The sequence below is a fragment of the Anas platyrhynchos genome, chromosome 1 (assembly GCF_047663525.1).
Source record: "Anas platyrhynchos isolate ZD024472 breed Pekin duck chromosome 1, IASCAAS_PekinDuck_T2T, whole genome shotgun sequence".
Lineage (NCBI taxonomy): Eukaryota > Metazoa > Chordata > Aves > Anseriformes > Anatidae > Anas > Anas platyrhynchos.
This window is the reverse complement of record NC_092587.1, coordinates 175,279,946-175,307,657: the sequence shown is the minus strand read 5'-3', so window position 1 is coordinate 175,307,657 and position 27,712 is coordinate 175,279,946. Positions and strand designations below refer to the sequence as shown.

General features: G+C 41.5%; 2 protein-coding genes across 2 annotated transcripts in view; one reads left to right on the top strand and one right to left on the bottom strand.

Annotated features, from left to right (window-relative positions):
• WBP4 (WW domain binding protein 4) lies at nucleotides 1-21,845 on the bottom strand. Its single transcript, XM_038173059.2, has 10 exons — nucleotides 21,710-21,845; nucleotides 17,442-17,514; nucleotides 15,914-15,976; nucleotides 15,693-15,816; nucleotides 14,600-14,821; nucleotides 13,604-13,659; nucleotides 10,287-10,353; nucleotides 8,185-8,351; nucleotides 7,152-7,336; nucleotides 1-4,823 (listed from the first exon to the last, which is right to left on the bottom strand). Coding segments are annotated over exons 1-10 (1,167 nt in total). The 5' UTR covers nucleotides 21,712-21,845; the 3' UTR covers nucleotides 1-4,615.
• The window catches only part of ELF1 (E74 like ETS transcription factor 1), a 73,975-nt gene continuing 68,060 nt past the window's right edge, over nucleotides 21,798-27,712 (top strand). Inside the window, exon 1 of the mRNA XM_072032515.1 lies at nucleotides 21,798-21,921. The gene's annotated coding sequence lies outside the window, so the exon portion shown is untranslated. The remainder of the gene's footprint in view (nucleotides 21,922-27,712) is intronic.

The following is a 27,712-nucleotide window of genomic DNA, read 5'->3' as shown; positions in this document are numbered from 1 at the left end:
GATGGTTGAAATGAGAGCTTTATTTGGTATTTTCATATGAACTCCACTTCAAGAGCTTGCCGTACTCTGCCCTTGCGACTGAGAAGTTGTTTGGGAAAGCAGCTGTTTGGTTTTGCAGACAACACTCACAGAGTAAAACAGATGCTTGCAAACAGCTCCATGGTTCCTTCCTCACTGCACCCTTGGTAAAGCAAGGGATCCAAACCTGGTCTCTAGCATGGGGGCTGCGTGATGCTGCCTGCTGGTTTGTAACACAGTCTGCTTCTACGTGCACAGCTAAAACCAAACCTGTGCTTGCTGACGTTCCCCAGGAATCCTCTTGAGCAAATTTATCCTCTTTCAGGTTACTTGCAACATTTTTATTTATTTATTTTGTACAGAAACTTTTATTGGAGCTCTATCCCGAAACATTTCACAAAGCTAGCCTCATTCCTCACGCAAACGGCTAACACGATCCCCACGTTGAGGAGCAGACAGAAGGTAAGAGGACCTGAGAGGTGGACACAAGAGGCCGAGAAGATGGGGCTGACACAACTGAAGGGCCAGCCGAAGGGACACGGACAGCTTTTGAAGCAGCAAGTGCAAGGAGTTAAGGGCCACAAGCCCTCCGTGAAGAATGCAATGAAATCTCTTTCAAGAAAATAAACCAGAAAACCAAAAGAGCAAAACCAGCCAAAATAGCTGGGAATGTGCTTCTCCAGGGCACGAGGCGAGCATCCTGCTGAGGCTGGGAGGTGGAGACACCGTGGCCTGCGCAGGAGAAGACCAAACCTTCTGGAGAGCTCAGCGGGGATGAGGGAAAGTGTACGCACAGCACGGCACAGCGGTAAGAGGGAGATGTGCATAGCTAGGACTACTGGAGGAAGATGGCTTGAGGAAGACCCCAGTAATAATAAAAAAGTACAAGGAGGGGGAGGCACGACTCAAAAAAGCAAACCAAGGAGGCCAGGCAGCATTAAATGGGTTTTTACTCCCCTTCTGAGGGGCCAAAAAATGCATTGGAATTACATTATTTTCAGGGAGGGGAAGGAGAAATGCTTTTGTAGATGCCCAGGTAGTGAATTTAACTCAGAGCCCCGCCAGGACTTGTCCTCCCATCCTCTCAATCCGAGTATTTGGTTTGAATGGTGCAGCAGCAGAGGGTCAAACTACAACAAACATTTTCTCTGCTGGGAAAGTCTCCATTTCATTCTACAAATACCCAGGTGCGGGGTTAAAATTTGGCTTGGCCTAAATCGGAACAAAGATTACTCTATAACCTGGGTTGAACTGAGCAGGTGCTCCCTGCACAGCTCCTGTCACGCTGAATTACACGCCAAGGAAAAAAATCACCTTCCCTTTTAGCCTATGCAACAGACGTGCTTCTAAAAGCATTGTCAACTTCAGGTGGGCCTCCTGTCGAAATGCACACAGCGGAGACAGGCTGCGAAGCTCTCCTTCCAAGAGACAAGACTGGTGAAAGGTGATGCAAGGAAACAAAGACAGTGCAGTGAAGCGACTTCAAATAAAGCCAAGGATGTGGCCCTAACTCAAGGTGCTTGCAAAAAAAAAAACACACGTGAGCGGATAAAAACAGGCTGAGTGATAGAAAATGGATCTGTGAGAAAACAAAACACTGCTCCTCTGAAACAGGAACATTCCTTTGCGAAAAGTCAGTGCAGCCCAAGGAAGGATTAGCAGATGAGGAGCAGAACTGTGCTAATACCTGGAGGATTCCTATGGCAGATTCCAAAGGCAGAAGATTTTGCAGGGAGATAGGGCAGAAGGGAGAACTATCTCTGCAGAACAGATGCCCTGGAACACCAGGGTCTGCCCTAATTCTCATACAAGGCTGCATTTTTGTACACAAGAGAAAACATTTGGTTTAGACACACACTAAGGATATCAAATGACAGCACGGTGCAAAATTAAACAGTGACTTTCTAAGTATCACGTTGGTTTCAACTGGCTCTTATTACACTCGAGGGCCAGCAACAAACTGCTCTCTCCAAACTGATCCGCAGAGGCAGTGGGGAGAGAGGAGCTGCACTTCTGGTGAAATCCTGGCTTGGGAAGTCACATCAGCATTAGTTAACCCAACGCAACTTGTGGCGAACAAAGAAAACATTTAATTCTTTCCCCTAAGGTAAAGACTAGCTTTGGTTTGTCTGTGAAGCTCAGCACTTGGCAAAGACCTTTGGTTCACATTACTATTAGCAGCAGCTCCTCGAGGAAACGAGCCTGGAACACTTCTGTTTTCAGATGTTTTTAAACATCTGCTTAAGCAATTTAGTTACAGGTATCTGGAATTACTGCCTATGGGGATTTTGATATGACAAAACGTTTTAAAGAGAAAATTACAATTTTTTGGGAACTTCACTAAGAAGGGGAAGACGTCCTCTTCAGAGGATATTAAAAGTGGAGCCCACAGAAAAAGAGCACTAGTAAGTAATAAAATCATTTTGCAGACACATCAGAAAGAAATAAATATACTTCAGGAGTTAACAGAAGGAGGATGAGTACAGCAGGGCAAAACAAAATCATTAAAAAACAGTTTCTTGAAAGGAAAGAACAATCAGCTGCTAACTCAGCAGTCAGCAATGGCCAAGGAGCAGAAAGAGCTGGTTGAACTGGCAAAGCACAGGGCACCTGCAGCAAACAGTGTGTAAAAAAAGGCAAATGTGGCTTAGGGATGTATCAAGAATTATTTACAATATGCTAAGGAAGTGTTAGTGGCATCACACATGGTCTCAATATGCTTTAACATATAGTTTAGGCAACCTCAGACTGGAATGGAGGAAGAGAACTGCTGGTAGAGCATGGTTTTTAAGAAGGTGCTTAAAGTGTTTATGAAAAAGAAACCTGTCAACCTCTCCATGGTAGAAGGGGAACTTCTGTTCTAGCCTTGCATATGAGGTCTTTCATGTGGAACAAATGTGTGTATTCCTGCATCTCCTGGACTCTGAGAGCATCCAGTGGTCACCTGTAGCTTTCAATGAGCATGCAGAGCCAGATATGACAGAAAATGTTCAAACTTTTCAAAACAAACATCAGAAGAAACACAACCCTGACAAACAAGCATGTATGATTAAAACCTACACTCCAAAACACTTTTACACACAAAAAAAAGTCACACCATAAAGAGAGAAAAAAAAAAGGACCTCAGCTTCCCTTGTAATGTATGATAGACCAGATTCCCACTCCTTTGCCAGCTGGTCTGACAGATTAGGTCTTTTCCCCAAGAAGTTCAAGCTCAGCAGTTACCAGCTGTATTTTGCTGTGGCTGGACTCTGACAGCTGCCTTAACTCTGCTCTCTGTTTCTGACCAAGACTCAGGATCCTGAGCCAAACGCTGTGGGCTTTAGAAATGGAGGTGTGTTTCTCAATGGTTTCATGATTTCAGCCTTTTTGGCTCTTTCTTTGATACCTAGAGAAGCAGGAAAGTAGAACTGCCGTCTAACGCAGCCACTGAATCTTGACGATGCTAAACGGAGACAAAACTCATCAGATTAAGAAGTTTAACTTAAAATCCTTTAAAAAAAACACCTAAGCATTTACACTGCCAACTTCTAACAGCCCGAGCAGCCAGCTTGGACAATTCAGCCACCAGCTCCACTCACTCATCTTTTATTTTCCTCTCCTGTAGCACTGGGAATGATGAAGCTTCGATAAGCTTAGCCCCTCCCAGCCTAGGTAACACTACTCAATGCGTTCCTCTTACCAGCAGAGGAAAACCACCAGCCTCAAAAAGGATGCTGTATGCTGTAGCAGGGCAAGATCTTTGGAATATTTTTTCATGACAATGTTATGTAATTGCTTTTATGAGGAAAGAGACAAAAAGGAAACAAGACCAAAAAATAGAAAACGTGATGTGTAAAAAGAAAAATCCTAGAAGAAACAACAATAAAGCAAAATGCATCAGGAAGAAAGCACAGAAAACTACTACTTTGACAGAGGTGGCTCCAGAGCTGTTATTAAAAATCAGATTCATCAGGTTTAAACCTTCAGCAGAGCTCTAACAAACTGATCATGCATGTACACAATTAATTTATTTTAGAATACCATTAGAAATGAGCAGCACCGGTGTGACTAACTCCCCTAAAAACAGCTTTCAGTTTATCTACTTGAAATGTTGGAACTCTCATCGCCTACTAGTTTGCAAGCAATTAATTAGAGGTTAGTAAGCACAGTACTTTTACCCATTAGTTAGGAAACTACTCCACATAGATTATCTTGGGAGGTGATTTTACTCTCTAGTACATGCCACTGATCCAGTTCTTGTGTAAAAATAAAAGGTCTGTATCATTTTTTTGCAGATAAAGCATTAGCACATTGTCCCAAACTTAGAAAAGGGGTAAAAAACCTGACCAAATGACAGCATACACTGAGCTAATTGAGCTTAGATGGCATGGTTAAAACAAAACATAAAACTATTTACAGTATTGCATAAGTAATATAGCACAAACTTCCATTCCAAATGCACTCACATCAAAATAAAATAAAAAAATAGTACAACTCACATACGTTTTAATACCTATAAATCCTTATTTTCTATCCAACATTTTCTTTATAAAAGCCTGTTGAAAATATTAAACTTTTGATTCCCTCCAGCCTAAATGGAATCTAAAATTATTTGCTACTGATCGCTTAGTCTTTGCCTTAAGTTTCTGGATTTCCCATTTTCAAATTTCCTCTTTTTAAACGTCGGCACCCCTTCTGCCAGGTCTCCAAGGGAGGTAACTGTCTTCTCTGTAAATATCACCTGGGCATCTTCGGGAACCTCTAGCACTGGAGCTGGCACGTTGTCACTCTCTGTACTAGGAAGCTCCAGGTCCACTTTTTCACTGGAGGGAAGAGAAAGAAACATAAAAGAGTTAATCTGCATGGAGAAAAGAATACTGTGTACTACAGACAGTGATATCCATATTTAATCAAAGCAGCTTTGAGCTAGATGCAAAGCCTTCTAGCCAGGATCATCAGCATGACAGGGATCAAGAAAAACATTCTTTGTTTCTTCTGAGTTAAGTGGCATAAAAAATAAAATAAAAATAGAAAAAAAAAAAAAGATGTTGAAAGACAGTGGCCAGTGAGTAATTAGCAATGGTTTGCTACTGAGTAGTTTTCCTCAGGTGTCCATCCTCAAGGCTCTGCATGACAGAGCAGAGAACAGGCCTACCAAATGAAAAAACAACCCAAAGCTGGGAGAAGCAGCTTCATAGCACAGGATCACAGCTAATAATCAAGGACATTGTCCAAAAATTACCAGTTTTAGGGGGTTGGTGGCAAACACTGTGTTCTAGAAGGATAACCAGAGGCATGAACATAAAATGGAGAGCAGCTGAACAGTTGGCAGAAGTGATCCAGATCACAAGACAATCGGAATCACAGCAGCAGCATAACACCACTGTGAAGAGACACCCTTAGGGAGTACATTTGTATGGACCGGCCAGGAACACAGCCATCTTTCAGCACTGCTGAGTGTTAGTTTAGTGTCAGCTCGTGTGCTGCACCCGGTGTTGGCTCCTCTGCTTCAAGGATCAGCTCGAGCACCTAAGCAAAAGCCATGGGCATGACTGCAAGTCCAGAAAATGCGACTGTGGCAGTAACCCTAAAAAGCAAATCTCCTGAAAGTGGTTAGCACTGTGTCTAGTCTCAACTGCAAGCGACTAATGAACAACCACGTCTTCCTTACACGTGTGTTAAAATACAGACTGATATATGTAAGGTTCAGTAGCTGAAAGCACTTTTTATTGGGCAGTGCTTTCCAAAAACACTGAAAGAACTTACCAGCTCTGGAGTCAAGAAGTGTTTAGCTGACCCAACACAGGAGGTGTTATGGGAACTTATCAAGCAACATTATTATCTCCAAGGAAGTGTATCTGTGCTTAACTCAATCAAACAGTGACAGAACTGTACCTGCTGAATAATTTAAAACTAAAGTGCTGTGTAATGGGGTAAGAATGAAAGGAAAGATTCATTTCCTTCTCCCAAAACTGTTTTTCCATGCTCCTAGAGGGCACTGCAACAGGAAACTCACCACAAAAGACAGTATGCTTCAGAAAAAATGAGCAACCTCAGGCATCGTGCAGTAAAACAAACCAAACCAGCCAACCGAAAAAAAAAACCACACACACACACACAAATCCTGATCAGATGCAAGTCATGAAAACATCTGCAGTGCATCAGCTGGACATGTGAGAGAGAGACAGCTTCCAATTTAGTATTGGCATAACCAGATTACATGTTTTGTCTTTCAACTCCTTACTTAAAGCATTACAGAAAGTGTCTACCAACACATTATGACAGCATCCAGTACTTATCCACAGTGACAGCAGAAGTTGTTTTAGTGCATTTTGTTTTGTTTTGGCTTTACTTTATTTTGAAGTTAGGGATCAAGCAAAATGAGAGCTCAAACAGAACTCTGTTACTACAACGCTGAGTTAAAGACAAAACAAATGTGTTACAAAGGGCTGTGTCCTTCAAGTGAGCAGCCAGAATCAGTGCAGCATCATGAATTGAATAATTCACTGCTTGTGGAAACAGCTCAGCCCACATTAGGTAGAATTCACTTGGGGTCTTCAAAAAGCACACTCACGTCAGCAACTACTGATCTGACAGGGAAGAGATTCAAAGCCCTATGATCAAGATCAAGATCTTCTAAGGCCCTCAGCAACCTGAACTCCAGGCAGAGGTAGCCCAACTAACCATTCATCAGAAAGAAAGAGAATTTAGCCTGGAAGCTGGAGGCATTGAGCAAGCTGCCTGTGCTGCTCCGAGGCTGGAAGCAGTTGAAAAAGCAGCTACAAGAGCTGGATCAGCTGAACCGGATTGTTGAAAGAGACAATATATAAGGAACGTAAGCTTAGAGTAACTACGTTTAAACAATTGATACTCAGCCTCTGAGGAAAATGATGGATGACAACTATCCTTAAAATCCCTTCAGTTTACTTTGTACTTAGGGTGAAATTCTGCACTGAAACAAAATGCCACTGCTATCCTCCATGGAGAGCTATTACTTTAAATAATCTCCAAGAAAAGGGTTGTACTTCAGGCTACATTCCCAATAAAAGCTGTGGTAATTACCAGAAGTCAAGAAGAAAAAAGATTCAGCTCCTGAAAACAGATTCCGGAAACAAATGTTATGCAAATTGCTGTGGTCAAAAGATACTCACCCTGATTCTTCTTCTTCTTCCTCATTTTTAATTGATTGCCATTTTCCATAAGGATTGTCACTGGAATAATCTTTGGAAGCTGATGCACGCTCTTCTTCCAGATTAACTTCCCGCCATGTCCCATAAGGGCTTAGCTTTTTAGCCTTGGGAGATTTCTCTTCCTCTGATTCATCATCTCCTTTCCTCTAAAGAGGAAAAAACCCACCTTAAGCAAAAATGCCTAAATAAAAACATAACGTAGCTTTATTTTACATCTTTTATTTATCATCTACTATTCATAATTTTCAACCAAGAGTGATTTGAAACAATAAAATCATATTGTAATAAAAATCTTTACACTTTTTTTCCTTGAGCTTTCATCTCATACACAGTTGAAAAAAACCTACCATGGCTGAAGTTAACAAGGAGTAGACAATTACAGCTTACTTAAAAACAAGAGGCCAAAAAAATCACATGCAACTTTCAGTGCATGCACATACACAATTTGTACCTAACACGTGGTAGTTTATAACGATGCACAGTGATACAGAAATATGTATTTTAGAATTAACACCTGTTTAATTAATACAAATTATATTTAAGCCATCTCTGCTGGTTCTGAACTACCAGTTCCAGAAATCCACCTGACCCAACCAGAGCCATAATCATACCCTTTATGTGAAGTTTCAAAACTGAAGACAAATACACACAATTGATTGTGTTGTGAGGGCTGCCAATGCCAATTAACTTTTTGGATTATTTCAGGGATAAGACAGTCTACTCTCTCAGAGTACATCACACTTGCTGCAGAATTCTTCTTCAAATTGGCTGAAGAGAAGTTCATGCTCTGTGTTCTGGAACAGTGCCACTAATGTGCCAAATAACTTCAAATAAGGATTAATTTCACTATTCAAAGAAGTGCGAGCTCCTACTTTCAGTCATTAGGTTTAACCTCACCACAATCAGTACAGCCTATCACAAGAGATGAAAGATAAGTCATTTAATACTAGAAAGTGAACACTATATGTAAAATAAATCTAAAGAGAGAATTTACCTTGGATTTTTTCCCTGGACTTTGTGCTTCACTTTCACTGTCTTCCTCACTGGAGTCCGATTCAGATGCTTTGGAACCTGTTTCTGCACCCTCTTCAGAACGCTTGCCGCGCTTACTGTTCTCATTTGAAGATGAAACAAAACCATCAGGTTTCTCCCACGTGGACACTGTCCAAGATATTTGAATAATTGCATTATTTACGTATCTAACTCTAATCTATTATTGCTTTGACAGCATCACCTTTCAGAAGGAGTACTGCCTTATATACAGCAAATAATTTAGCACAAGGCCTCTGCCTTTGCTCAGTACATTTTTCTCAGCAAAGATACCACCATGACAACTGCGTTCACTGTTGATAAAGCTTGCTTTAATTAGTGCTTAAGAAAAACATCGTGTATAGCAAACCGTGGTCCAAACAACTCTGGTCCCTCTCACCCTAAAACAGGGCAGGCCACCTTTGGAGGTACCCATTTGATTTGTGTTATCCACTGATGCCAAAGAAAGGATGAGGTAAGGAATGCTAACTGTGAGCTTCTTAGCTTTCAGGGCAGATAAAACCTTCCCCCCTGCTACTCGTCTCAGTAAGGTCAGGTCTCTAATTAAACAGCTACCAAGCAAACAAGGGAATACAAACATTAATTTGAAAAGGCAAAAATATCTGTAGGATATGACCACGTTTTCAATTAGAAGGTAGTATTCCAGCAAATATATTGAGAGAAGGTATTTAAATAGAAGTGAAACAGTGGTCTTGAAGCCCGTTTTAGTAGCAATAAGGTAAAAGTATACCAACATTTAATATATAATGTTATATAAGCTTTCAAATGTAACAGAACTACTATTTTCCCAATTACTTTATTTCCAAAGTAACCCCTAGCAGAAAGCAGCACTTAAGAAGTATGCTTCTAAATGTATCTCGAGGAAGTAAAGGTGTAAAAAACTGACAATGGGTGGCTTACAACTAACAAAGCAGTCTCTTAAGGGTATTGCTGTCATCTAGCTTTAGACCAGTAACTAAGAAAAATAAAATATCACTTTTTTAGGTATCACATATAGTTAGTGGATTAAGGTGCAGCCTTGTGAAGCATGATTCATAGCAGGAGCTAAGCCGAGAGATACTGGCCTCCTAAATTACATGCCTGAGATGAGACACTACGAACATTCCCCTTGGCTAACAATTTGTCTTTTCTTCAGAAAATAGGATTAGCGTTAGCAGAGCTGACAAGTATTTCAAGCATTTGCAAGATACCTGCAAATAGATAAAAATAAGGGATCACTTTGAAGTCTCACAATCTCAAGTTTTACCGAATATAATGATCATAAAGACATTCTTCTTAAGTGCAACGTGTCCGTGAAGAACTTAAAAAATGTTACAACCAAAAGCATAAAATATGTCTGAACTTCGATGGCAATGTTTAAAAATAACCAGCAACTCACTTCCCTCTCAGAAGAGAAACCACAAATCATTTGAGAAGAGAGGTGGCATGCTGAAAAACTGAAAGGGTTTTGTTTTTTCTTTCCTATTCTTGGCATCATTAGGAATTCCACTTCATACCCAACAGCAGAAGGAAAACTCATAGCTGGCATTCACTTGCTCTCCAGAGAGGCACTGTTGACCATACCTGATTTGAACAGATTTAGAAAACAAATGCCTGTTCTGGGGGAGTTACCACAAAGTTCCCCAGGCAGGAAAAAAAAAATGGGGAAAAGAAATAGGGGCTCTGATTCTGGATTCTTGCGTCAGTCCTCTGTCAACAAGAGGAAAAGTTTAGGAGATCCTAAACTTCAACTCCATACACCTGGTAAAACAAAATCCTATCCCTTTGGGTTTCCAAACTAAAACTTTAATACATATGTAGAAATGAAGAACCCATACCTTAGAGTTGTAAGTTAAAGGTTTAAAAAAGCCTACAAAGCACAAATGTATACAATCTCATAATACATTTATAAAGCCAGCACTGAGCGAGCTAAGCAACAAGTCTATTTCAACTAAGGCAAGAGCTTAAAAGATATAGAACTTAACAGTGGGCTTAAAACACAGCTATTTGCAAAATAAAATGCTGCTCTGAAAACCCTCTGTTCTGAAACAGAGCTTAACTCCTTACCTCCTGTTTGTGTGTTATAGTAATAGGTATGACCATCTTCAGTGACACCTTCTACCCACACTGCTCCCTGAGAAAAAGATACAGAAGCTAATTAAAAACAAAGACTTAAGGATCAGCGAAAGAATCACTTACAAAACATAAGACTTCATCCCTTGAATACTTTTGCTCATGATAATTTTACTGTTTCAAAACCTGTCTGAAGCTTGAACTCCTTAAACTCTTACAAATTGTTTCCTTTGACTCAAATGAGGTTGAATTGCTTATCTTTAAAGAACCACAAATCCATATACACATTTTTTTCAAATAGCGGATAATTACTATGCCATACAGTTCGAATTATGATATAGCCCAACATTTTATATGTTTTTGATTTTCCAAAGTTTTCACATCTTAACTTGTCATTTCCCATTTTGTTCATTGTCTTAAGTAGAGACTGAAAAATCTCTCTGGAAGTCTTGCAAGTTTTGTCAGGGCTATAGAAAACCAGTATCAAGAAATACTATCACTGAGTAAACAAAAGCAAACAAAATAGCCTTCTAAAATTTATTCCAAAGTACACATTCACCAGAAATAATTGAAGAATTAATCTTTGCAGGAATGCACGCCAATGAATTTACTTGATTTGGAAAAGCACCAATTTCAACAAAACGTTGATTTTTCATTCTGATTAATCAATGCAGGAGAAATGTGGCTGAATTTGCTGCTTGTATGTCTTTGTGGATGCGTAATTAAAATAAAAATTACTTGCAGAATAAATAATCATACATTACATGAGTTAAGATCTTTGTTAAGAACCTGATTTCAGCAACACTTACACATAAAACTTTTTCACTGCTCCTTAAGTACTAACATTACTCACTCCCCTGTACTGGGCAGGACTTCTGTATAGCTTCATCACACATCATTTTTGCATTAATAAAAGTTTCTGTGTATAGATACACGCAGAGATACGTGGATTTTTCCACACACATTCCTATCCATTTGCTTAATACTCCATTAAAACCTCGTTTTTCTTTTTAAAACAACAAATTAAGAAGTTCACATCCGCTCTGTAGAAAACTACATAAGGAACAAAAAATTATGCTGGTTTGTTCAGAGGAGGCAAAAGCAAGAAAATCTTCAGTGATCAAGTTTCCTCAAGTTTTTGCTCTCAAAAGTTTCAAGGTGATAGTTTAAACATGAGGGAAAAAAGGAAAATTTATCTTATGTAAGTCGAAAGAGGACAAAAGACTGTACTTATGTGCAAGCTACCCTTTTTGTTACAGTTAGATCCTGAGAAGGTTTAGGTTTTCAGCAGGTATTTGACATTTGGCACTCCGAGCATCCTACTACACAAATGCTAACAAGCACGACATCAATCTAAGTGAAGCTGTAGGTAGCCTTCACCATGCCTTTCATGGCTCTGTTCTCTGCACCTCTTGCAAAGCCTGAGCAGCAAGCCAACCTGCTATAAAGCAAGGAGGGACCGTGAATCTCACTTGCACGACAAATTGCAAACATGCCCTTTAATTTGTGGGAAACGTGAGTCCTTGCTGGAGATCTGGAACATTCCCAGTATCTTTAGCTCAGACTAAGTAAGGGAGCAATTAAACGCTCGTTTTCAGCAGGAGCTGAAGTAACTAGAGACACCACAAAGTCACAGATCAGGGCGAGGGAGGAATGGCAAAATACAGCCATGTGGCACGAGAGAGATAGCCGAGGCCGAAGGTGCGTATTTATGATACAGCTGAGACGAGCTAACGTCAGACTGCTGCCAAGAAGGCAGCTCCTTCCCTCCTCCATCTGGTCTTCCTGAATGGGCAATTCTGACTGCCCAGAAGGCTGATTCAAGGAAACAAGCAGTAACCTAAACTCTGAGGTTTCCACTCCCTGGATGAGTTCACTGTCAGGACAAACACACACCAAGGACCATACACGATCAGTCACTGGACCACCTCTTTCAGGGGAAGGCTGGCTTAAAAATACTGCAAAGCTACGCCTTGACAGAAAAGATAAAGTTGAAGACCTGGTTAACAAGATGGGCAAAACTGCAGGGGAAAGAAAACAGAAAGCTGGAGTAGCATGTGTTGGGCAGCTCTGACATGAATAAACACTGGATAAAAAAAAATTCTGTTTCTGAAATAAAACCCTGTCTTAACAGAGAGAGAGAATAAAGACAACGAATGTGACATTATGTGAATTCATTCAATTGCCTAAAAATATACACTATTATAACCAGTTTTTCCTCAGTCTGTAAGTACCCAGTACCAAACAAAGGCTACCTTCTAAGATACAACAATATAGGGTGACAGAATGTCGACCATTCTGAAAAAGACAGGATTTTTTGCTCTCCAACAGAAAATCCAGTATTAGCAGACAACAGTGACTTGAAATCATACTGCGCTATTACACTTATCTTGAAAATGGGAAAAACTTAACATCACTTCATGGGAATGCTATACAAATAGTGCTTTTAATGTTGTGAAGCACTAAATTCCTGGAGTGAAAAATATCAGGGGAAAGTCCATTGATGATGATAATAAATGTATTATAATAAATAAATATAATAAATAAATAAATATAATAAATAGTCTTTGGACTATTCAGCAGGTTTGCCTGTCCCTTAAATCAGGAAAATACAGTAAAACGCTAAAAGGTTGCTTGCAGATGGCAACCGTGCCACTAAGAAACCTACAAAAAGGACAAATTATCATATAAATGTACCCTAAAGCAAACACAAAAAGATATTTTTTCTTTACTATCGGACAATGTAGCCTCTGTGTTTTCCACACAGTGCTAAAACACAACACACAAACACACACACACATTTCTTCATACACATAACAAACAGCTATTTCTCACTGAGCAGTTGTGAAAAAGGAAAAATTCCTTTTTTCTTTTAAGTGTTAAAGATTTCTACATCGCTGTGGTAGAAGAAACTCATGAGCTATAGTTCAGATCTGATGTCTCTTCAATGCTCATGTTCCATCTTACTGTAAAAGGAGAGGAGAGCTACAAAAAGCTGAACAGAATTTAATCAGGTTTCCATAAGCTTTCAATTCAATGGGCTAATGCGTTAAAAAAACATTCTGTAAAAACATAACGATCATTATCTCTTCTCTTGATAATTATTAATGCAAAAAAAAATGTACAGTACAATTTCAATTTTCATCATGTTATAAATGATCCTATATACTTACATTATGTTATGTTTCCTATGTTTACTAAGGGCAAACAATTTATCGTCTGCAATCAGGAGAGACTTGCAAATTGCTCAGCTCATTTCTGGTAAGTGTTTACAAGGGCAAAGAAAAGTACAAATAACAGTGTTTGATTACCGTTTGCGAATTTTTAGAGTTGCCTTGGAATCCTTTAGGTTTTTCCCACTGTGATTCTTAAAAAAAACAAACAAAAAACAAAAGCAAATTTCACCCATCACTCAGTCCTGATCATGTTTAACAATATAAAAAAAACAAAGATCTAACCGCTAAGATACTGATATGTGCACCCATCCAAAGTGTAACATTGATCAAGGATAATATATGTTCTGATGGGATATATCTAGCTGTAGTATAACAATAAACAAAAGTGTCATAATTACAACTGGCTTTATCAGAACTAATCTGCCAGACTGTTAGATTCTGGTTGACACACAGATACTGGAAATTTGGTACAAAAAGGTCATTTTTTTTTTATGGTAGCATAGGTCAGAAGAAACTAAACACACAAGATTTTTACCTTTTGGAAGTTACCCTGTAGAAGGAAAGACTAAACTAAATACTGAAGTCATCTCTAAATTTATAAGAAACAGTTTATGTTCTCATTAATCATAAAAGAGGGTTGCTTTTATGCTCTAAAGTGTAACTTTAGAGTATGAAATATAAGCTCATAACACATCGCTCCTCAACAGAAGTCAGTCTGTTAGATAAATCCTGTAAATGTGGAAAGAAACAATCAGAGAACAATTCATAACTGCCCTCATTTACTTGAGCATGATCGATGCCCAAATAATCATCCAGTTCACTTCTCATTCCTGATAAAGCATTTTTAGAAAAAGCACAGCTATCTTTTGTATATTTAACCTCTGAGAGGCTAACATTTTCCAGAAACAGTAGAATTACTGTGTTATCCCATTATTATTAAGAAAAAACAAATACAGCCGCAAGTTCCGGATGCCTAAGTCTTGATTATTAAGTATAAAAAACTCCATCTAATTGTTCAGATTTTAATAATCAGCTTCCTACTGAGATAGCGGAAGCGTAAAGAAATGCAGGTTGTCTTTAGTCATTTGTATGCTATACGTCTATCTGCATTTGCTCCTCACTAATTTTTACCTCCTGTTTTTGTATTGTAGTAATAAGTGTAGCCTTCAGGAGAAAGTCCTTGCACCCACTCCTTCGTTTCAACTTTCGGTGACTCTGAGGCGCCCGGAGATGTCTTTTTTTTCTTTTCCTTCTTCTCTTTCTTTTCTTTCTTTTCCTTCTTTTCCTTCTTTCCTTTATCTTCTGTTGTGCTACTCAGTGTTTTACTCAGCACTGAACTGGGACCTACCTCATCTTAAAGAGAAATAACACTCAGTTAAAAAACATTAATCTGAGTTTAAATATTAGTCACTTATGTAACAGCAAATAGGAAATTTTGTTCTTAGGAGTATTTTTAGTCATTAGTATTACACTCGTAGTAGCCAAACTGAAAAGATTACATTCAAAGAACCTTTCATTTTAGCAATACAATAGTGTTACAAGATAGTATCTTCCTTATAATAACTTTTGATATTTGATATCTAAGTATCAAAAGATGAATAATAACACAAAAACTGTAAGAACCCATGAGCTCTGACTAAACCCAAAGAAACTAAAAGAGTCTTGAGGAAGAACTACTGCAGGAGCTTTAAACAACAACTTTTTAAAAAGGACAATACATCTTTGCATTGACTGAACAAAGGTACTTGCTGAACTGCAAGCTGAGTAGCAGATTTTAATCTCTACTACTTGATACCAGTGCAAGTCCAAGTGCTCCTATTTGATAGGAACTTTTGTCTCCAAGTGGTAAAAGTGAAAAATAAAATTAAAGGAAGCTGCGCTGCTGATTCCAAGTACTAACTACTGTTTTTATTTTGTTTGTTTTGTGTGTGTATGTGTGTGTGTGCTTTCACATTGTTTAAATGTTCCATTCCAAACCAGATTGTTCCATGCACCTGAGGACACCATAGCTAAAAACAATCTGTACTGCAACTTCTACTACCGGCAATTTGCAGGCTCACATTTCTTTCCTTTATTATTTTTTTAATAAATAAATAAATAAACAAGCAAACACAGTCCTGGAGGCCTAGTCTCATATTTCTAAAACCTAATTTAAGAAAAAAAACATTCCTATTCAATATTCTTTCAATTTTGTCTTTAATCCTTTGGCAACTATATGAACTACCTGGCTTGATTCCAAGCCTTTTCAAATCCTCTTGATATGCTTTCATTGCAGCCTCCTCCATTGCTGCAAATTCTTTTGACATGTTTTCTTCTTCTTTTGCTTTTTCCAAGCTTTTCTTTTTAATCTAAAAGAAAACAAAAGCCCAAGAGAATAAATTAAGCAAGTCTGATAATAAAAGTGATTAAAAATACGTATTTGTGAAAGTAAGATAATTGAGTTACCTCACTAATTCTTTTTGCCACATTTTCTTTATGATTCTTTCCTCTTTCATGAAACTCTATGCTCTAAAAAAAATAAGAAAAAAACCAAGAAAAATAATACATCCAATAGTAATTTGTTGCAGCTAGTTAAAATTTAATTAGACTAAACTTAGTTCAACAAGCCTAAACGTAAGCTGCTTTGAAAATATTTCCTCATAATAAATTCAGGAACACTGCAAAACACAACACAAAACTTATGAAAAAACAGTAACGCTCAAAAGTTTTAGTATAAATGTTCATATTCTGTATTTAAGAGATTTAAAACTACTGAAATAATAATACTCAGCACATATATTAGAGATGAGTAACACGGAATTTGGGTTCCCTCTCTATGCTATCCTAAGTAGCATACTTTTTTTTACCCACTTTGTTGGTTTTCCTGCAAACTTTTAAAAACACTGTGGTCTATTTAGCATTGCAAACATTAGCTATTGTCCTTAATTAGATAATTCCCAACTGTAGAAAGATCCTATGAACGTAACCAGTCTCCAGGCCCACAAATCTGAGAGGGAGAAAAGGCACAAGTTGGGTAAATGAGGACAACAGAACAGTCTGCAAGCCAAAAAGCTGCCAGAAAAAAACAAACAAACAAACAAACAAAGCCAGTAGAAACTGGAAGGAGTTCAGAAGCTGTACAGGTGTGACAGCTGAAACCCTCATGTGGTTCACAGAAAACACATCTGATCTCACTTAGGTGTTCAAAAATTAGGTGCCTGAAGCTGACCTAGTAACCCCAAATTTCTTTGCACAAACAGATGTGCAGGGGATGCACATCCAGATGATGATTGACCGCTTCTGAAAGCAGGCTTATAGGTTACCTAAACACCCTCCTTAATGTATATTTCCCTTTGCTGACTATATAAAAGAAACCTAAACCAATCAGCTCACATCTGTGCTTCTGAGTTACAGGTATCTCATTGTAAACCAGATGAAGCTCAGCTCCAGGAGTACCTTTGGCATCGAGTCAGGAGGGCAGAATGTATTTTTAAAGTGAGAAACCAATGGTTCTAAAAAAGGTGTCTTGCAAAAGGTGTCTGCAAGTCAGAAACACCTTTCTTTGACCCAGCAACATTTCTGTGGGCTGTGTGAAATGAAAGAGATTTCCTTTAAGTGCTTACAGCACTGGCTGTACCAGGCCTGCTATATACAAACAGCATGTAGACCAGGTTTTGCTTTCCATTTGCATACTAAGGCTAGGAACAGGCATGGACAAAGTTTCAGGACAGATCAAATGTTCAGTTACAGGTCCTGAAGAAAAAGCAGGATCAAATATTTCACTTCTTCTCTTGCACTGCCAAGTACAAACAGCACGCACCATCTTGTATGCAGGTACATGGCTCTCACAGAACACATCTTAAATATCATAAGTACTACAAAAGCATTTTTAAACAGCACAGTTCATGTATTAATAAATTAACAAGTGATTTTATAGGCCATAATTCAAATTCTTAGTATTTCAGAATCATGGACTTAGCAGAGATGATCGTACAGGTCTGTTGTCTGCTATCCAGCACTTGCAGTAATCGCAGAACTTTTTGGGCTGAGATTTCCAGTAATCGGCCCTGGGGAGAAGGAAAAAGAGAAGATGTGCAATCTGAAAAAATAATCAAAGCCACACATTGTAAAATACATAGCCTCAGAAACCAAACCGAGTTGCTGTCTTTGGGTGATTGAGTGCTACGAGGATTTTTTTTGGTGTTTTTGTTTTGGGGCTTTTCTTTAAGCTATGGCAAGCAAGCAAGAATAGTTGTATCGACTACAGTGGTTCATAAAGCACAGCTCAGTAGCAAGATTTGCCCAACTGATCCTTGAAGACTGCAATATTTTTTTTCCAACAGAGATAATGCTCTGAGGACCAGAAATATAAGACAACACAAGCCAAAGCTAAACAAGCAGCAGCAGATACCTTTATTCATCACAGACCTGTCAGAAATGTGCAACTCGTGCTGTTTTTCATTAAAAAATGCATACAAAAATGCTTTTAGGGGTAAAATTTTGATTTAATGTCAAAGCCCGTTTTGTATACTGTCCTCAGTGAGCCAGGCAACACGGAGGTGTGGTCCTGGATGAGGTGAGCTAAGGCGAGGAGTCCTGTGGCAGACTGGGACCTGTGGGGTCCCAGACACAACAGCAAGTGCTTTGGGTGTTCCCGTGCGACAACGTGAGCATTTCCGAACCAGCCCATTTAGATAAGAAGTTGTCTGTGTGTGAGAAAACACGGGGAAAACTCTTCAGAGCTCAGAAGTTGGTACATAAAAGTATTTACCAGTAAAACAAACAAGCCCTCCTACGATTAGATAAAGGGTGATTCGTCATCAACAACCTCTTTCTAATGGCAGACGAGGGTTTTGCAGAAATAACTCCATTTCTTGTTGGCTTGCAGGGACAGATGCAATGCCTCGGTTCAGCAGAAAACATTTCAGCAACAGATTTTTTTTTTTTTCAATTAAAATAAAAGGAATGAGGGGAAAAAAATAATAAAAAAAATCAAGATGACACTGAGGATATTCAAGATTAGTCCAAAAAAATGGATCTCTGCCTTCCACTTCAAGATCAACGTACACAATTTAAGGAAAATACTTCCTGACTTTTTAATTCAATGAAAACAAAACTTCTTCCACATGTAAAAATACCACCCCAAACCTTTCATGTGCAAGCACATCTTTCGTAACAGAAATAGACCTGACTTCACTCTTAAAATTGAAGCAGAGAGATCAAAATATGCCTCCCCACCAGTGCTTAGTGTAAAAACACGATTTCCAAGAGGCTGTGGCTATTTAAAGTTGTAAGTATGGTGAATCCACTCTCCAAAAACATTTCAACCTGTAAGCAAGCGTGTTAGCAGCACGCAGCTTTCCGAGCAATTTGCTGGGAAGCCAGAAAGCAGCTGGGCTTCCCCCGACTTACACAGAAATCCTCTCATCTCTACACAGTGGACTTTAAACCTGGGTGATTACTTCGTCACACATTTAATTAAAAGGCTTTCGAGATCCATACTCCTGGGAAATATGCCTGGGAAATCTGAAAGTGGTTTGAAAAGCAGCTGAGTGGGAGGGAGAGGTTCAGAGCTCAGAAATACCTCTAGGGCCTTGTTCCTCTTTGGACTACGGCTCCTGAACTGTCCCTAAGCTCTTTGACATCACCCAAGGTGAATTTCCAGCTAAAAGCTGCGTTAACTTTCCCAAGGCAAAGGTCATCATCACATCTGTCACAAGCCCCTGTAGCTACACAGAGCGATCACTGAGAAACCTGAGTCACAGCTGGGACCTAAACACAAAACTCGAGGCCTTGACAAGGAAAACTTTTGTCTTCACCTCTTGTTGGTGTTGCTGAAGATCAGAGCTGGCTCTGTGATGGTAAACACAATGCTGTGCAGTAGACCTGATATCATGGGAACCTTAAATCCTACTATTTTATGCTTAACAGAGTTAATTGTGTAAATTACAGTCCTAGATCTGCAACTTAGGAGTCTCCTGAGTATTATACGCTTAGATTTTCCACTTGAGCTCATACCACTCAAAAAAAAAAAGAGCAAGCTCATCTGAACTACCCCTCAAATCCCATCTGCCACTGTAATAGGGCCGGAGCCTGTGACATACCAGCAGGGCTGCAGGAAGATCCCTCTTTAGCAGGATTCTGCCAGGATGCTTCACAGGCTCCGCTCACCAGCCTGAAAGCTAATCCTGCTCCATGACTGGTCAAATACGGGATTTTTTTTCCAGTAATCTACCAAATACAGCCTTGAGAGTACATGCAGTTAAAATACAAAGGTCCTTAAATTGTGCGAAAATCAAGGGGATCATTTTATTTTAGAAAGTCCTTGCAGGTACTTTTCCTCGGCACAATTAATTCCTTGAGACATTAGAATCACACAGCCTGTGTTAAAATATTTGGGTTGTGCCCTCCTCCTGCCCACAAACCGTGTGTTTGGGAGACCACAAAAGGACCAGGTTCTGTTGACAACATGCAGAAAGCAACCTGAGGAGCGACTCCAGCAGTGCCGGAGTCCAAGGCCCCGAGCTCTCAAGTCAGAGCCCCCTGTCAATACGTGAGCATCTCCTCCTAGCAGCTTAGGCAAATTATTAATGATTTAACAGACAGTGCAAGCAGCAGTTATATTGGGAAGCATTAAGAAACCCTAATAAAGACAGTGTCTTCAGCGAAGAAAAGTTTTGACAAACTTTATTGTGAGACTGGGATGGAGGTTTTGGTTCCTACCACATGCTGGCTGGAAGAGGAAAAATAAAGAAGAAAAGGGAGGACACAGAATAAGAACTAAATGTGTCAGGTGGCTCTGAATACAAGGGAAAAAAAGTATCTGAAAACAAGAAAAAAAAATAATTTGGCCATGCAAACAAAATCTGGAAGTATTTGCTTTGAATAGCTTTGTTCTGAAACACCAGACTTGAAATCTGGCAGGGATGCAGGGGGACGTGTATCAGGGATATATCTGTCCAAATTATTGGCCTTTAGGGGGAACAACTTCATACGCATACTCAGGGTCTTCTTTGGTCTTAATATCTGCAAACTCTGAAGATTTCGCACACAGTTAATATCTTCCAGCTTTCTACAGGTTTGAGCACTGAACAGTCTAGGCGTGCATCATCTTCTTGAACACAGATCTTTGTGTGTGAAGTGAGAAATCCCCAAATCCTAGCTCCTGGCTACATAAAGATATGAGACTAGCTATCACCGACAGTCTGTAACAGCCACTCAACAGGGCACATTTTTCAGAAATACGAATAAATTCTCTTGAGGAACACTGCACTTCTAAAGCAAAATAATACTTCTGTAATGCAATGAAGTAGGAAAAAAAATGAAAAAAATCCACACATCTCACAGCAGAGCTTCTGCAGGGGAAGCCGTTCGAGAAGAGGTAATTTAATGAAAATATCGTTCAGTCTTTCTGTGATGGTGAGCTCTCAGAATGAGAAACTAAAATCATTAGGGATCGAGGCCTTACGGGGGGAGCCTAAAGCCAAGAGCCCGAGCCAGCCTTCGGCATTAAACATCCGAGGTCAGGAATATCTACTGAGAGCAGAGGTCTGCTGCTGCAGATGGAGAAGGATCTGGGCCACGTCAGGGAGAGTATGATAAGAATTAGAAGAGAGAGAGAAGGGGAAAAAAAAAAAAAAAGTGACAAATTGGGTCAAGAAGCTGTTTGGGTATAAATTTAGCAGCAACTAAAATGACGAACGCCGCTGCACCTACTGTGAGTCTGCAAGGCAGGCTCCAGCAGCTGAACCACCAAATACTTCCCCACCAGATCTCAAATTTTGGATCCATTTCGTGTGATTTTAAGGAGAAAAAAGGCTATTTTGAAAAGCAGGAGAAGCAAGCAGATGTCTTCTGACTTTCTCAGGTCACACCGAGCAACCCCTGCGTTTTGCACCCCCCTCCCAGAGGCTCCCAAGCATCAGTAGGTGTTTCCTAAATATTTTAAGTGCTTAAAAGAGGCAGCAAAAATGAAGAAAAGGGGGGTTTCTTCCACAAACTGCAGCCGGAGCTGGAGGTAGCGAGGAGTCCCGGCGGGGGGAGAGCTCCCCGCGGCGCTGCCCGGCCGAGATAAGGGCGGAGATAGGGGCAAAAGGCAGCACAAACAAACACCCGGGGGGCCGGGGGAGCAATAAGGGGACAGTAAAGCTGCAGCCTGAGCTCTCCCTGGGCTGTTTGGGCTCCCCCAGCCCCAAAGAGCCGGCTCCAGCCCTGCCCACCCTCCCCATCCCCATGCCCGGGGTCCCGGCCGCCAGCACTCACATGGCCGCCGCCGCCTCTTCCACCGCTGCCCTCCGCCGGTGCCGCTGGGGCGGAGCGGGGCGGAGCGCGGCGATGGGAGCCGGGAGGGCTCAAGCCCAGCTCTGCTCCACCCGCCCTTCATCATCACCACCTCCTCCTCCTCCTCCTCCTCGCCCCCCGGCCGAAGGCAGCGCCCCGCGGGGAGCCGCACGCCCAGGGAGCCGCCGCCGCCGGTGAGTGGGGTGGGGGGGCACGGACGGGGGTCGGCACCCGGGGGCCGCGGGTTCGAGCCCCGCCGCCGCTGTTTTGGGAGGGGGTCGCCGGCCCCTTCCCCGCGACCCCCTGGCAACTTTTGGCGGAGTTTGGGGAGCAGAAGAGGGTGGGTGCTGGGTTCTCGTCCCTCTTCTTCCTCCTCCTCCTCTTCGTCGTCCTCCTCGCCCCGCCGCCGCCCTGCTGGCAGCCTCGCCCCGCCGCCCTGGGGCTCGCCTGTTGGGTGCCCCCCTCGGCCGCTGCTTTCCTTCCCTCCGCTAAAAGTCGTCCCACTTTTGCCTCCTGCCCTCTCGATACTCTGCGAAGTGTTGCCCAACGCCGCTGCGAGACCAACAAAATAAATAAAAAATAATAATCTTAACGCATCGGCTGCAGCTGGCGATGTGTGCTGCTGAGGGCGGAGGGGAAGCCTGGGCAGTGAGTCATGAATTTAAAAGGCCCTCTGCTTGTTTATTGCAAAAATAAAAAATAAAACAGGGGGGTGGCGAATTCAACATGTGGGTAATAAACGGGGAAATAAAAAAAAAAGTGACTAAATTCCTAATAAAAATGATTAAACGGGGGGTAGCAGCATGTTCCTCCCTGCCCCCAGCTTGCTGCCGTAAGAAGAGGGGGGAAGTAATTTTGCTTTTTTTTTTTTTTTCCTGAAGGGGAGGGCTTGCGGTCAGGCTGTCATAGCTGACTGCAGGAGTTATGCGTTTGTCAGCATTTCCATTAGAAGTGTACTTTTTATGTAGTTTACAACTTGGTTATAAAAATATGCGCTGGGTTGAAACTTGGTCAACGGCCTCTTCTCCAGAAACGTCTCTGAGGCAAACTTTGGGACGGTTCTGCTTAGATGTGAAGTGGAAATCCGTGGAAAATACGGGATTTTGTGTTTCGCTGAACTCTAAAACTTTGCTGCTCACGCACGTAAATGCATTTACAGCTGTTAGCCTGAACTCGGTTTGTTTTATTTTTTATTTTTTTCCCATGCCAAGTATGCTGAGTGAGGGAATGGTTGAAAAGCTCGGCCTCTGCAGGCTTTGGGGTCGCTTTTAGGGCCTCAATTAGCTCAATGTAGGCTTGGTGAAGCCTCTTAACGGAGGCTATGGGGGCATCGTGAGGTGCCCACCTTCAAAGGTGTCGCGGGGCACCCACAGAGCTCAGGCAGCCTGCTGAGTTGTAGCAGCGCTTTGAAAGCCCCAAAGCTGTGGACAAGACACCAGTGTTAAAATAAAAGCAGAATACGGTAACTTTGCTACCAAAGCTCTGTGGGATTTTTTTTATATTTTTAAATTTTTACTCTGTCTGTTCAGTTGCCGTGTCTGAAATGGGGAAGGAGTGTGGTGTTTAAGAGGCTTCGTTTGTATACCTCTGTACGTATGCATCCTGATGCTGTGAAACGTGCCTGCCACCCAGTGGATGCAGCTGATCTGTGTACACTATATTCTATACATTTACTCCCTCTCCTCTGCAAGTTTGCAAAGTGAGGTGCTCAGGAGCTGTCGGGTGCCATGCTGCATGGGTCCTGTGCTCCGGGATGCCATTTGAGGTGAGGTGACCCGCCGCTGCTCTTCCAGCTCTGGGGCTGAGCCAGGGGGGTATCAGCTGGTGGCAGCAGCACGCTGACCCCTCAGCTGGAGAAGTCAGAAGATACGATGGGTGGATGAGGCAGGTGATGACATAAAGAGGAAGAAGCATCGTCCTGCCTAAGATAACTGGAGAACAGGATTCTCCAGCCCCTGCTGTTCCCGTAGGATTTCCACCTGAACTTCCCGTTTTCTGACGCGGGCCATTTGTTTTTCTGGGTGCCTGAGCTGAGTCTTAAGTCTGATCAGCAGTCGTGCTGAACTCACCGATCTGGAACAAAAGTCAATGGCTGTTTGTTCTCAGCATGCAGAAAATGTTTAGCAGGAGTAAGCATGGTGGAAATGCAAGTCTCCATCGTCAGAATTGCTCACTCAGTGTCTGCAGCTTTTTACTTGATATTTTTTTTTGTGTCTTAGTTTCCTGTCTTCAGAAAATTGTGGATCAGTGTCCTTTATTTTTATGGATTACTGCAGTGATAAGAACCTGGGAGAAAAGAATTCATTCGTCCTCTGGTTTGATGGTGCGGATATGCTCTGAAGGACAAGGGCAAAAAGAGAATTTGCGTGTTAATTATAACAAAGCTTCTGTCAGGAAGAAAATGTGACCAGGTCAGTCACAATTACAGGCTGACCTCCGTGCATACAAGCACTAGGAGACAGTTTTAATTACCATTGCTCAGTTCTAATAAGGCCTCAATTCTACAGTGCTAATCACATTTTTTTTTATTTTTATTTTTTTAAAAACCCTGCTTTTACTGTGTCATTTCCTAGGTTTTCTTTCCCTTAGGAAAAGATAAGATAAGCAGCTAGGCAGCCCGGGGCAGTGCATGAGTGTTCATGTCCTCCCTCAGCTGGGTTACTGCTGTAACACGCGAGACTTGTCCGAGCTCTCCATCGAGCAGGACCCACAGTGGTCGGTCCTGGCTGTGTGTTGGCCAGCAGGAGAGGATCTGTCATGCTCTGCCAGTTTCTTTCGCAGCTGTCTGCAGGCAGGGAACGAATGGCCAGGCTCAGAAATCCTGGGCTGTGTCCCAGACTCCGGAGGAGAGCGTGCCGTTGGGATCTCGCATTTTCCTGCTCTGTCTGCGCCCCTCATGTGCCATGGCTTGTCTCAGTCTTTGACTCGTTCTCACGCTGTCTCCTTGTAGCTGCCTTCCTTTTCTCCTCCTCCTTTGCTTCTGTACATCCCATCTCTGTGTTTTCAGTCTCCTTTCACAGAAAGTTGCGTTCATACACCAGCCCCCTTGTGTTTTGTTTTTTTCTTTCTTCTTAGTCTCACGTCATTCTGTGCCCATTTTTTCTCCCTCCCCTTCTTGTTTTTGCTGTGGAGGGAGCCTTACTCCTCAGTTTTTCTGCCACCCTCTCATGTCATTCCTTACCCTCTATGGTTCTTGCATGAAGCATCTTCCTTGGTCCTTCTCTGTGGTCTTCTACAGCTTCGCATTGCTGTGAAGACCCACGGGACAAGACACTGAAAGGGCAGGAGAAACAGGGCTCCAGCTCTCATCCCAAGTGCCTGGCATCTTTTTGGCCTCAGCTGACCATTACATGGACAGTCTGGAGCCTGCTCCCGCTCCATGCCTTTGAAGACTCTTATCTGAGCTGCAGCCTTTTCCTGGGCAGGAGCTGGGAGAAAAGTTGCTGAGTGCTTGTGGGGATGTCCTATGTGGTCTGATGGGCGTGAGGAGTTGTGACAAATGTGGGTGTGGCCTAGTGAGCATCTACTGAAAATGCATAATTCGTCTTCAGCAGTTTGACGAAATGTGTGTGGATTTTTCATGGAGGCAGCAAAAGGCAGCATACCTTTAGTAGAGCAGCTCAAGCCCTCATGTCAATTTTTCAAATCTGTTACCCGAAGCTGAAAGGACACTATTACCTTCTAACGAGTTCGCCAGTGTTTTCTGTTAGTACTGAAAGACAGTGTTTTCACCAGTCTTGTTCTGAAAAACAGCTGAAGTATTTTGGCTGAGGTTTTCTAATCTCTGTCTACTCAGTTCTTTCTACACCCCTCCCTCAGAAGCAACCTCTACAGCACATGGAACAAAATTTAGCCTGAGGCAGACATTCAACTTGGAAAATTTCAACCCAAACAGTCCAAGTCTGGCCAAGTTACAAGCAGCTGAAAGCAGCATCTTGCATTAGAAGTCTTCAGCAACCGCCTAACAGGCAGTGCTACAAGCTTCACCAATACCAGTGTAAGTTTATGTGCTTTTAAGCACACTGCTCAACTGTAATATTAATCAATAGCTTACCCAGTTGACTAATTGGCACCTGGTTGATTTTTTTTTTTTTTAATAGACTAAAACTTTTCAGTCAATTGTACAAATGCTTTTACTTACTCATATTATTCATTGTTGTTTTCCTGGCTGAAAAATTGCAAACTTTAAAATGGAGCCCCTGAAATAAATAAGAAGCTGTGGCTGACTGGTTCTGAATCTTTCAGAATGACTTAACAATTGTTAAAGACCAATTTACAGTAGAAGTGGAGCAAATTGCTTCCCAGAGTTTTGAATTGTAGAAAACCACATCTCCCAAATTCCTAAGCTATTCATCAGCTGTTCAGCTGTAGCAGGCTCACCCTATATTGTGTCCCTGATATATCTATTAACTTTGCAGCGAAGTGTGAGTCGAAAACAATCGTGCCATGGAGTCACTGTGGAATAAATACCACAAACATTGGCAAAGTTGCTTCATAAATCTTAGTTTAGAGAGGAACTTAGGCGTGGCTTTCTTCTGCGTGAGTGCAGCTGTTTCTTGTGGGGTCCCCCAGGGACTGGGTCTTGGTGCAATGCTGCTGAATACCATTCTATTCACAGTTTTTGCAATGATATCTCATCTTTACCCATAGATGATATACAGGTTTGTACACACAAGATACAGGTTATTCAGTGTACTCCAAATCACATTTTTAACTGGTTCCCATCCAGCAGAATGCGTTGCTCATGCAGCCAGCTACTAAGGAATGAGGAATGCAGTTACACCAGCAGGATGGGAGGCTGTCTGCAAACTGGTAATTTGAAAGAAGGTTTAAGAATTTGTGTGGATAATCATCTCGACGGGAGTTTTCATTGTAATCCTGTCAACGAAGTGTGATTTTTGGCTATACAGCAATAAAAATAGTGCATAGGAATGGGAAGGGACACGGCATGAGTAAGATCACTGGAATTCTGAGTCTGCGTCCGGTGTCGCTGTTCACATGAGGAAGGATGTGAAATATTAGTAGGAGCACAGCAACAAAAGTGTTCCAGGGTTTAAAAAAGAAGCTTTATAATGCAGTTTATCAGTTCAGAGGAAACTGAGAGGTGAAATGTATGTCTTACATATGCATAAGGAAATTACATGATAGTTATTTGACCCTGTTGAGACATCCAACATGTCTGGGAGCTGGAGTTGGGTGTGTTGTGTCATGAAATAATAAGTAGCAACGAGGGTAATTACTCATTTTAATGAGTTTAATGTTGCTGGGAGTGTTTAAAATGAGATAACGTTCACTATTCAAAGAAGTGCTTTGGGTTAGTTTTATGGGGCACTTTGTTAGTGCATGTAGAAAGGGAAAGGACTGTGCTGTGCTCACCTGTGCTCTTCACCAGATCAAGAATACAGGATTATTCATAGTGCTGTCAGTGCATTGTAGCACCTGTTACTACGGTGGACATTATGGTAAAACGGCACGCTCCAGAAGTTGGCCAGTTTTCTCTTGGTTCAGGAAGACCACTTTTTTTTTTTTTTTCTTGATGCCTAATTTCACTTCTGGGATTATGATGGAAGATTGTATACTTTTCGCTTTCCTCAAGAGCATTAACATCTGGTTGCAGCTGGCGACAGGATTTTGGTTACTCACCTTCCTCACCTACTGCTCTCTGTCAGTACAGAGAATCCTCTCGTATTCACAGGTTGGTCTACCTCCTTTCTTCGCTCAGCAGTCAATAAAGATGGTTATATTTATGGATGGAGAAATTTCCTCTACCACTTAGCAGATAAGGCATTGTTCACCATTTACAACTGACCTGCTGAGGGCTCGCAATACCCTGAAGCCCACCCTGCCCTTAATTACCTCGCTGTCCTTTGGACAAACCTCTCTTGCTGCCAGATCTTCTGCTGCAAGCAGACGGGTGTGCTGGAGACGAGGACGTGGGCATGTGTGCATGTGGCTTGGCAAGCTAGCAGGACCAGCAGTCGCTAA